At 41.9% G+C, this 12,682-nt stretch overlaps 1 protein-coding gene across 1 annotated transcript; it reads left to right on the top strand.

The window, feature by feature from the left end:
• Window positions 1-5,513: 5,513 nt before the first annotated feature.
• On the top strand, window positions 5,514-8,739 carry LOC125308385 (vitelline membrane outer layer protein 1-like). Its single transcript, XM_048264853.1, has 4 exons — window positions 5,514-5,669; window positions 7,095-7,231; window positions 7,704-7,813; window positions 7,995-8,739. The coding sequence occupies exons 1-4, from the start codon at window positions 5,525-5,527 to the stop codon at window positions 8,281-8,283; spliced, it is 681 nt and encodes a 226-aa protein (XP_048120810.1). The 5' UTR covers window positions 5,514-5,524; the 3' UTR covers window positions 8,284-8,739.
• The last annotated feature ends 3,943 nt before the right edge of the window (window positions 8,740-12,682 follow it).

Raw genomic sequence — 12,682 nt, 5'->3', positions numbered from 1 at the left:
TGGGGTGTGTTATCCTTGCTTCACTCACAAGTCAATTATGCAGACACACAGGCCACACTTCCTGTGGTTAGAAATGAAGCATCACAGCGTATCTCCCAGTGAACACCCAACAAAAAAGCCAGTGAGAGTGGCATAGCTGTATTAGTGACTGTCATTAGTGGCTGCTGCCACCAGTCTAACTAGCAGGTAGAGTGCTAAGCCATTTCAAATCGGATCTCAACAGAATATGCATGATGCAATACATTTTGCAACATTCCTTTATCTTTTAATGCAACATCCACAGGAAACTCTGCACACACTTAAGTATATATAAGTATAAGTATATATACTCTTTTGATCCCATGAGGGAAATTTGGTTTCTGCATTTATCCCAATCCGTGAATTAGTGAAACACACTCAGCACACAGTGAACATACAGTGAGGTGAAGCACACACTAATCCCGGCGCAGTGAGCTGTCTGCAAGAACAGCGGCGCTCGGGGAGCAGTGAGGGGTAGGCCATGGCTGCCCTTGCCACAAAGATAGTGGGGTGTGTTATCATCAGGAGTGAATTATACAGACACATACACTGTAAAAAAGTAAAAGTCAGGGCTGTCCAATTTATCAAACCATATTACATTACAATTACATAAAACAGCCTAAAACAGTAAAACAGTTTTGAATGAAACACATCCGTGTTCAAATAGTCATTCCAATTGAGTAATTCACTTTTTGAATCATGTAAGATAAGCGTATATACTGGGGAGTGGGGTGTCACATTTACTAAACCACAAAACATGAAATCAAACAAACTCATGTTTTTCTTTTAAACACAATGTTATTACATTGAACTGCCATATTTTCCCACAGCAATGAATTTATCCAACAGAATCATGTCAGATCAATGTGAAGCACCTAGGTACTGAGTAATGAGTTAGGTATTGAGCATGCACAAAGTATCAGTGTTGTCATGGCACATGTTTCCAACCTCAGTGTATGCTTCTGAATACTATGGCAGAAGTATTCAGCATGTTTTATTTTAAGGGCCCGTCCCATTTCTCCCCCCTTAAAACTTCCACTTGGTTTTGATTGCCCTCAACATTAAAGCCCCCTCGACAAGGGAAGTGGGGGTGAAGATCTTTCCCTATGAATTGGTACACCACTATATGCAAATTAATGTAGCAACCATGCTCACCTACGTCACGCGCAGCGCCGACGTGTCTACCGGTAGTAGCCTGATACTATTTTCATTCAGGAACATGCCCGTTCCAGCGGTCATTGTTGTGTGGGCTGTGCTGGTTTATCTACGCCTGGTTAATCAACAAAGACATTAGAAATTCATGTGAACGCCAGAACACACATCCTAAATATTGACGAAACTACCCAGATTGATTTATAAAGTTATTTGATGGGCAGACTCTCTCAAAGCAATCAGCAGATATCATGAACATCGTCAGATAGCTTTGTGAGATATTTTCTAACATTAGTGTTCAAAACTCAACAGTCCATCAGATGTGTATCAAACTAACATATTCCAACATATTTCGAAATTTTAATATGCTTATTTGCGAAAATATATGAAAAAAATGACCGACTCACTGAGCACGGTATCCTGGGTAATTTCATCTCCCACTTCGTTTTTAAGCCTGCATCGGTCCTGGCTATATTTTGAGGGTTGATTTTAAGGGGAAAATAGCACTTCCCCTTGCTCCCTAAAGTAATGGGACACCCTAGCCATACACGTGCACGCGCAAAAACGAGGGTTAGGGCAAAAATCTAGGGGTAGGGGAAGTATTGGGACGGGCCCTAAGACTTCATCTTTAAGTCTTAAATATCAAAGTTATCTTCCTTTAACATTGATGATGTTGCAATACTAAGAACAACTGAATGCCTACTCTCAGTACATGCACCTGTATAACACAGTTACATTGAAATTGCATGAATATTTCATGTAAGCCTAATCAATTTCATTGGAATTACTTTATCACAACATGAGTCAATTTTGTAAACCGAAAGAGAAATGCTGGACTAATTCTAGACAATTCATTCATGTGCAACCGATGTACATGATAAAAATCAAGTAAATCCAGCGAATTATTTTTTTTCAGTGTAGGTGACACACATGCACAAACAAACAGAAGGGGTGCAGAGGGACCTGTAGCACCTCCCAGAGGGGAGTGGGGTGAACAGTCTGTGGTTGGGGTGAGAACAGTCTTTGATGCTGCGCGCCTTACGCAAGCATCGTTTCCCCTGGATGGCCTCGATGGAGGGTATTGAGGAACCTGAGGAAGGTGATACGTTGGGCAGTTTTCACCACCCTCTGCAGTGCTTTTCGGTCTTAGGCAGAGCAGTTGCCATACCAAACTGTGACACAGTTGGTGAGGATGCTCTCGATGGTGCAGCGGTAGATGTTCACCAGGATCTGAGGAGAGGAGACATGCCCTTTATGAAACTCACCACAGATTCTCATATTTTGGCATAAACAATAAAAGAATAATGCTAGACTAATTGCCGATGTCTTTGAAAGGGATCCCCAGCCTTTACTGGTTTGGCTGGTGTGGAGAGTGGTGTTAATACTCCATTTGAAGAGAGAAATGTAAGCCTAACGGTAGAGATGGATGTCAGCTATGGTGAGCCCAGCAACGAGATGTGGATTGTGAAGGTGCATGCACATATGGGCTATAGAATTCAGTTTCAGAAATGTCACATAGGTTACTGGTACAACCCCAAATCAGAAAAAGTTGGGACGACATGTTATATACAAATAACAACAGAATGTGATAATATACAAATGTCATAAACCCATATTTAGCAGCAGAAAGGACATAGACAACATAACATATCAAATGTTGAAAATGAAAATGTTGACTATTTCATGGAAAATATATATTCATTTTGAATTTGAGGCCAGCAACAAATTTCAAAGAAAGTTGGGACGGGGCATGTTTACCATGGTGCTGCTTCACCTCTTTTACCATGGTGCTGCTTCACTGAACAACGTTCTGTAAATTACATTACATTACATTACATTTGGCTGAATGTTTAGGAACTGAGGAGACCATAGTTTTGAGAATAGAATGTTATGTACTGTAGGATGCCCGATATAGGATTTCAGTTGCTCAACAGTATGGGGTATTCTTAATCATGTTTTTCATGCACCTAATTTGACAGGTCTGTACTGTAGACAGGCAATTTTAGCACCTGGACTCTTCCTCTATGGACAAATACTGTTTAAATATGAAGAAAATTAATTTTGGTATTTTTTTCCTGAAATATTCAAGGTCTTTACTGGAAAAGACATTACCTGGATGGCACTATATGTTACTCAAAAGTTAACAGGTTTAACACAATTAAGAATTGATTGTGCCTTGCCAGATGTGCAAGATTCATCCAGCCCACCAGCACTGGCTGTATTCTAAGATTGTAGAGTGTGCTGTTGCTATTGTGCTGTTGCTATTGTGCTGGTGTACATACGTACACAGATTTGGCAGCTAGGTAACACAGCATAGCAGCTAACACTGGACACAGAAGTCAGTTAACACAGGTCAGGGACAAAGAGGGGAAGAAACAAATGCTGTTTGAAATGGCACCATCTGGTGGACTAAACCAGTATCACACCCTCAGAGTTCTGACAGGAAAACCCACTGAACAAGAGGATGGACATCCCACGTGGACAACTTGTCCAGTCTTGTTAAAACCAAGTTAATAACTTCATAAAGTTATTCCAGTTATTCCTCCAACTCAAGAACAGAACTCAGGCTCCAACAAGGATGCATCTTCATTGATGGCTGTCCAGGAATTCAGACCTTCCAGGGCATCAGGAAATCATTCTCTACAGTACGTCATACTTCATGACATCATTAGTCTTAAAAAGTGGTGTCCCTCTGAGAGTTATTTTTACCACTCATTTAGTCCAACACATGCAGGCGAAGCATGACGTGACTATATTTTAAAGTCCAAATGACAAAGATGGTATTCCAAGGACAACATTCCATGTTCCACCACATCCCCGCTGCACCTAATTTGCTGTAAGTTAAAACATGCACTGGCATAAAACAATTCCTGAAGTCAGGATTGCCTTAGGAGAGTAGGCCTACACGGATAGACCATACAGTGTCCTCCAAAATCATTGGCATCCCTGGTAAAGATTAGTGAAACGTGTTTTAGGAAATTCAACTTGTAGTGAATTAGCTTACTCTTACACTTAAAGAACACAACCTTTAATCAAAGTCAAATTATTACGAGGAAAAGGCATCCCTCAAGACATAATTGTCACAATTATTGCCACCCGTAGGAAGTCTTATTAACAATATTACACTATTCATAACTGAGTCATCTCCCCCATACGGCCACAGTCCAAGCCAGTCCATTGGTGAAGATATTGGACCCTATGACCCTACTCCCACTGCTTCTCTGCTCAGACCCCTGCAGCCGTGGCAGCTGTGGCCCACTGGTTAGCCCTCTGGTCTTGTAACCGGAGGGTTGCCGGTTCGAGCCCCAACCAGTGGGCTGCGGCTGAAGTGCCCTTGAGCAAGGCACCTAACCCCTCACTGCGCCGCCGTTGAAGCAGGCCGCTCACTGCGCCGGGATTAGTGTGTGCTTCACCTCACTGTGTGTTCACTGTATGCTGTTTGTGTTTCACTAATTCACCGATTGGGTTAAATGCAGAGACCAAATTTCCCTCACGGGATCAAAAAAGTATATATACTTATACTTAACTATCAAAATGTTATGTTATGTGTGTAGAGTTAGGCTATGTAAAAACAAATATAATCTATGCTCTGCCAAGGTAGTATGGTGTTAAATCAGAGGATGATGAGGGCCGTGTTAGCTTCCTTTATGAGGTCTGGCTGCTTTGACGACATAAAAACAATACATTATACACATACAGTATGATAAAGCAATACCATATGAAAAGGCAATTCCTTCTGTGTAATGTGCATGGATATGTTCAAGTTCAAGTTCAAGTAGTTTATAGTCATGTACTCATAAAAGGAATTATAAGTAATGACATTCTTGTGCTCAAGAGCCAGCTCAAATTAGAAAGGTATATTGTGTGTTTGGGGGAAAGGAGGGGGTTGTGTATATGTGAAAATTATCAGGCTAATGTACCTATAAATGTATCTACGGTATGGATGGGCTATTGAAAAGTCAATTATATTATGCCTGGGCTCCTCTTTCCTGCCACACTTGGCCCTGTTTGAGCTTTATTACACAATCTTGGTCCGTCCAGTATTGCACTGTTCTAACATTCATGGACTCCCCCATGCTGCAAAACTAGCCACTGGCCTTGTTTGCTTTCTATTACACGATCTTGGTCAACCCAATATTGACCTGTTTTCATGTTTTAACATGATCTCCCCTTCATTATCACAGGCACTTGCACAACACAATGGTGTGTTGCACCATGCACTATCAGCTCGCTGGATTCCCCATATCACTGGATCACCAGGGAGAGATGTAGGACTTGCTGCAGGAGCTAGGGAGCTTGGGAGGCGGGCCTTATTTCACTATAAAGAGGGTGACAACCCAATCACAACCTCAGAATGACCAGAAGCTGTTCAGCATTCACATCTCAGAACCGTCTAATCAGAACTGTGCATCAGCTCACCATAACAGCCAGTCTGGTCAGGAAGAGTCGACTCGTCATGGCCAAGCCAGCGTACCGAAAGGCAGAACTGTGGCAGATGGGTGAGATATGTTTTTTCAGATCACTGCTCTTTCACCATCTTTCTCTTTTTCTTTATGTATTCATATATATTTTATACACCAGCAGAACATGCTCATGTTCCTCGTTTCTCCAAAAAACTGTTTTATGCTGAGACACTGCTTTTTTAGTTTTAACTGATAATTGTGTCCTCTGAAACGTGCCATTTTCCAGCTTTTTTCCTCAAAAGTCTTTCCTTCTGTCTCAGTGACAGTCTACTTTCCATACAGGTGCTGTAAAACATATCATGGAGTTGTAATTTATGGTGCCTTTCAGGCATAAGTGTAATTGAGGCAATTAGTCAGTTATATCTGCTGAATGTGTGAGGCCCAGTACAAACAGATTGAGACCACACATGCTCTGTTAACTGCAGTCTATCCAATAAGTCTACGTAGGTGCTGTAAAACATATGGGGATTTCATTTATGGTGGTTTTTGGGTAGAAGTGTATCTCAGGCAACGAGTCAATTAATGCTGCATTCCGACAACTCAGTCATCAGAGGCCAGACAGTTATAACTTGAAATAGTTTATACCTGAAAATGGTGGCTTCCAGATATAAGTGTAATTCAGGCAATTAGTCCGTTATATCTCCTGAATACTGTGAGGCCCAACAGACTGAGAGCACATGCTGTGTTAAATGCAGTGATTTTATTTTACATAATTGTACTATTTATGGATTTCTCATTTAATGTGTCTCTATGCTTATTAAGGTACATGTTACTATACATTCAATACTATGTGTAAATAGCATGTCATTACATGAATTGTAAGCTTTATTAACTGTTAATTATTAACATTAATCAACAATATAATTACATAACACACATTCTGAATAGGATATAGAATAGTTAAACACTTTGCTTAGGACAAGACCATGTGTCAAATATCCACTAATCCATCATTTATGCATTTGTTGTGACATGTGGGACAATAAAGTTAATGTAGCCTGTGTGTATACAAACATTTGAGAAATGTTAGATGGTTTGAATGGATCACAGCAGGTTCCAATATCAGCCGCTGTCAAGTTTAACATGAACTTAGAATGTCTCTTTGCCACTCAGCATTCTATCAAGAAAGTGATGTAAATGTAGTCCCACTTTCATTCCATTGTGGTTAATTGCAATAAAGCCTATAAAAAAATGCACTTCTTGAACAATGAAATAATGTTTAAACTACATTAACAATACAGAAACTTGAGGAACATTGTCAACACTATTTAAAAAGTATTTTTGTAAGTCTATTTGTTGCAATTACAAAATCACTTTGCATTTCAACTGGGGATCTATTCCAACTTACAGTGTTGTTTTTGCCTGTATTCCATGTAGATTTAGTGTATCTATTGATCAGCCTGCACAGTTTCTTTCTTCCAGTCATGACAATAAAAACTGCAAACCTTCCTGTACACACAGGTCTGCTCATCTTGTCCCTGGTGTCTCACTCTGAGGGATCTACAATCATTGAAGTTGAAAACGGAGGAGGTTGGGGTGGCTGGCAAGAAGTTAAGATGTGTCCTAAGGACTTTTATGCTTATGGATTCAGCCTGAGGGTGAGGCTCAATCCGCTTTAACTTCTGTTAGACACGCCAGTAATCCATATGTGATTGGATCTGGGAAAACCCATCCATGAAATTTCACCAACTTATGATTCTGATACCATCCTAGCAACATCCAGGATTTTGCGAGGATGGTATCCAGGATGTTGCTAGAATGGTATCAGAATCTTAAATTGGGGAACTTTCACCAGAGAGGGTTGAAACGGACCAGAAATCAAGGATGTTTGATTTCACCAGTATTTTTATCTTTGCAAGTGTAAAGAAAAAGTACATAATTACCGTTTGTACTGGCATTGTTTATGTTGCATTCATCACATGTCAGAAATCCCAAACTTGATTACCGAATATGGCACAAAATGGTCACAAAGGGAGATTTCGGTAATCGACTTGTACAGACTTTCTCCTTGCAAAATGGCGGCGACTGGAACTAAACCAACTGGAAAACTGACAAACTACTGTCCCTTAGGTGGAGAGGTCTGTGGGAAAGCATGATGACACAGCGCTCAATGGAATCCGTCTGTTCTGCAAACACATAACTTATCAGATCGAAGATATAATGGTGGAATCACCAGGACAGTAAGGCCATCCTATAATATACTTATCATATCTTCCTACCATCCTATATTATATAATCATATATTTTTTACATAATGGCTCTTTATCAATATAATCAATTCAATTATTGTTCAAATAAAATCCTTAAAAAAAGGCAAAATTTTGTGTGTGTGTCTGTCTGTCTGTCTGTCTGTATGACTAGCTGGGGGGATTGGACTTCAAAGCAAGCTTGTGAATCTGGATATCTGGATTCCTTCCAACTGCGTGTGGAGGCCTCTCAGGGCAAAGGAGATGACACAGCTGCCAACAACATAAACGTCCACTGCAGTAGTGGAGATATTCTCCATGGTGATGGCACAGGCTGGGGGAGCTGGGGCAGATGGAGCTCAAGATGCCCAAACGGGGTATGTGGTATGCAAGTCAAGGTGGAAGGGCCGCAAGGAAGGGGTGATGACACTGCCCTCAATGATGCTCGAATGATCTGTTGTTAGGAAGGCTAGAACTTCCTCTGCCGGCAAATAAATGCCTTGCAGATGCATTATATAAAGATACAAAAGGTTGTTAGTAAAACCCCCTGTTAGAACTAAAAATGGTGAAGAAGCTTGCTATGCAGTTCAGCAAAAAGGAAAAGGACTTCCTTTTTGCATGTCCTATTATCAAGGAGTTACACATGTTAAATCTGTCTTTTAATTATCCTACCTTGTGTCTTTTATGGGGGAGGGGGTATTAATTAATTATCTTATGTAGTTTACTTTTTTTAACTATTGTCCTTTTCTGCTTTTATTTGCTAATGCTAATGTTTATGTAAAGCACATTGAATTACCCCTGTATATGGTTTGTGCTATATAAATAAATATACTTGTACTGTACAAGAAGTATACTGTACTTCTCCATTTTCCTGTATATTTCTGTCCAGCATCTAGCATTTAAAGATCACATATAATGGATGAACTGAGTATTTCACCTTTTTTTCTGATGGTAACATAGCATATAGGTATGGAACTTTGGTCCGTCAAAAATATGCTCAGATGCCATTTTACAAGCCCGTTTACAACCCTATATAATTAGGCTGGGGAATAAAATGGCCTATTTGAGCAGATATATCTAGCACCAACTCTTGCTTATCTGGCACCCGCATGAATAATTAAGTGAGCTTTGGCTGCCCTGCAGTCAAAGACCATTTACAATAGACCTCGGAAGTTAGCCTACAAAAAGCTGCCATCTTTGCCCATGTAAGAAGATCCGATATCTTGCGATTTTTCCTATTGGAAAATAACATGGGGATTTTGAATAATCGCACCTCTCACAGGGACGAAGAAGTCTGCAATGCAGACGTTTGGCCCTCTATACATTTGTCATCTGCCTTCGAGTGGGTTTTGTGATTTTCGGTACATTAACACAGCGAACTTTGATTTTCGCTACTCGAGATCTTTGTTGGCGAACTTCAGAGGGCTCCAGCAACTGGAATCTCAACCCGAAGTGGTAACATAATGTGTGAAGGGGGCGGTGATCAGAGGGATGGTTTACACAGTCTGTGTTTACATCATAGTCTGTCTTTGTTCAGATTCACCCTTTTTTTAGTGGTTATTTGAAAGTCCGAGATTTGCACAGTATGTACAGTAGGAGGAAACAGTATAAATATTATTTTTATTGAGTTTTTTTATTGAGCGGTGGGGGGGGGTTTGCAGTGATCCAACCAATGATCATACACAAGGTCTGAAATTGTTTTCTATATGATCTATAAATGGTTGCCATACTTTCCAGAATTTCCTTTCTGAGCCTCCTAAGGCTATCCTTATTCTCTCTAACTTAAGATGGGCCATAACATCTACCACCCAACGGCCATATGATGGAAGGATAACAGACTTCCAGTTCAGTAAAATGATTCATCTCGCTAACATACTTGTAAATGCAATGACAACTGACTGTGAAGTTGTAAATTCAGACCCCAAAGGTGCAATCCCAAAAATCCCAATCAAAGGGTCAGGGTCTACATTTCTGTTAAAGACCTGTGTGTACGTATAGAAAATCTCAGACCAAAATGTACCTAATTTAGAGCAGGACCAAAACATGTGAAATAATGTTCCTGGTGCCAGATGGCACCTTAGGCATGTTGGATCAGGATTAGGGTATATCTTGGCAAGTCTTGCCCTTGATAAGTGGAGCCTATGGACAATCTTAAACTGCATTACACCGTGTCTAATACATATTGAAGAGGAGTGTTACCTTTCCATTGCATAATGCCAATTCACGTCCAAGATCTCTCTCCCTAATTCCTCTTGCCATTGCTCCTTAATATGGCTAAGTGAAGGGGTGGAGATACTTTGGAATATTTGATATAACCTAGAAACTGATCCTCTCCAGGATGGGTTATAATGGAGGCACTCGTCAATCCAGTCTTTATCTGGCTGGGCAGGGAATGAAGGGAAGTTTTTTCTAATGTAATCTCTCACCTGCAAATACCTAAAGAAATGTGCCTGTGGGATTGCATACTGTTGAACTGCCAGTTGGAAAGTTAAAAAAAGAACCATTTACAAACAAATCCTTAACATAGGCCAAACCCTTCCCACTCCATAGAAGGAAGGCTGGGTCCATCATAGATGGCGGGAAAAAAGGATATGCTGCTATTGGACTGGATGACAAGGTAGACAAGGTAGCTTTATGTTTGAAATGTAATCTAAACTGAGACCATATTTTAAGTGTTGCACTCACTACTGGATTATTGGTTAAATACTTTTTACTAAGAGGCGCTGGAGCACACACCAATGCTGATATTATAGCTTGGGTCATTGTGGGAGGTAAAGCTTCATTTAAACACTCTTCATACACTTCTAATAGGATTGGGGCCACTTTTGCTGAAAAATTTCTTATAAAACTCAATGGGAAAACCATCGGGTCTTGTGGCTTTACCTGATTTTAGACGCGTTATTACCCTAACAATTTCCTCCAAGCTAATAGGTTGGTCCAAAGCTACTTTATCTGACTCCTCTATGCCCTTCATCTCCAGTCTATCTAACATCTGGGTTATTGTGCTATCACTAGCCATTTCACAAGTATACAGATTCTTATAGAATTGCATGAATCGCTTATTTATTTGTCCCAGATCACAAGTAACTGTACCATCGTCCAATGCTATTTCTGTAATTTGACTTGCAGAGACAGATTTCCTAAGCTGATGACTTAATAGCTTGCCGAAACAGTATAAATATATAAATATATATAAATAAATAAATAACAGGCTCAAGGTGGAGGTAGAAGCAAGTTTTTTTTTTCTAAAACCGCATGATTTATGTTGTTCTGTCGAAGCATAGTGTCGGTTTCAGTGAATATGATCAAAAAAATCTTGCTGACTTCAGCTTTAATTCATTAGCTCTGATATGTAAACGATAGTGCTGTCAAACGATTAAAATTTTTAATCACGATTAATCGCTGAATTCCTATAGTTAATCGCGATTAATCGCATATTTTATCATATGATTAAAATTCTATTATTTTGCATTTCTGAACTTTCCAGGAGTACATATTGTAACGTCGGCGCAAAAGACAGTGTTAGCGTTCTCCCGCGCAGGGCATCCTGGGATACGAGAGCGAACATTTGGGGTTTATGTCTGTATTTCTCCTTAGTTTTGAGTGTAATGTTAGCGTCTTTATTGTAACATGTTTCCCTTTTAGTTCCCTCCCTCGTGTGTGATCCTTTTTGTGTGGGGGGGCTGCGTCCTCCCATGTATGTGTAGTGTGTGTGTCTGCTTGACCTGCCCCGTGTGTATTGAGTTCTGTGTCTTGGTTTATGTCTCTGATCTCGTTCTCAGCTAATAAACCTTTTGATTGGACAACTGTGTGTATCGCTATCAAATCGTTTGGTGTCAGAAGCGACTTTTGATCATGGCCTCCATTCAGCGAGAGAAGCTGGGAGCGGGAGACCTCACCACTGGGTGGAGGCCCACGCAAGAGGATCCAGAGAGAGCCCTTGTAAGGGCTGCTAAAGAGCTTGAGGCCTTCTATCGTTCTATCTGCGAGCCGGGACGCGTGAGCAGAGCCGAGAAACGGAGAAGAGGTTCCTGGGCGGCGGACGGTTGGCAGAGACGCTGGGGGCAGCGAACTCCACGGCGGTGGGGCAGCAAAGCCGGAAAGGCCCTCTGAACTCTGAACTTTAAAACTTTTGGAGTGCGTGTGAGAGGCACCGTGCTGTGTGGCGCCCGTTCTAGTTGGCCTGTTGGCGGCGCTCTTAAAAAGTTTGTTGTGTGGAGTTCGTTAGCATGGCCATCTCGGGGGTCGTGCCTTCGTTGAGGCGCGAGAAGTGGAACGGGCCGGGAGCAGAGCAGGGCGGCTCTGCGAGGAGGCAACACGAGGAGGGGCGCCCGAAGGCGGTAGCTGCAGCGGGAGAGCTCAGCGGTCCGGTTGCTCGAGTCGGTGCCTGTCTGTCCTGGTTGGTGAAACGGCGGAGGCGGAGTGGCGTTGGTGCAGCTTTATCTGACCCCCTCGAACCCGTGCTTGGTACAGTGTCGGCGGTTGAAAAAGGCCACCTAGGGCCCTGCCAGGAGAGGAGGAGTGCCAGCGGTGACACGCCCTGAAAGTGCAACCTGAGGGCAGCTGCTGAGAGGAGCTGGTGATGAGCGGGTTAGCCGTGGCTGCTAAATGCGCCCGTACTGGATTGCTAGCAGCGTGGCGCCCGTTGAGTGAGCTCCTGCGGCGTGCACCCCACGAGTTGGCGGTACTGTCGCGCACTGAACTGAGTGGCGGGCGACAGGCGTCGGCGTTAGCATGTGGCTACCTGAATTGGGCATTGCGAGGGCGGCAATGGCTTGATGGGGAAGCTATGTAACGTCGGCGCAAAAGACAGTGTTAGCGTTCTCCCGCGCAGGGCATCCTGGGATACGAGAGCAAACATTT

Source organism: Alosa alosa, chromosome 15 (genome assembly GCF_017589495.1).
Source record: "Alosa alosa isolate M-15738 ecotype Scorff River chromosome 15, AALO_Geno_1.1, whole genome shotgun sequence".
NCBI classification, from domain to species: Eukaryota; Metazoa; Chordata; class Actinopteri; order Clupeiformes; family Clupeidae; genus Alosa; species Alosa alosa.
The sequence above is the reverse complement of the archived record's forward strand: the minus strand, read 5'-3'. Positions and strand labels throughout refer to the sequence as shown.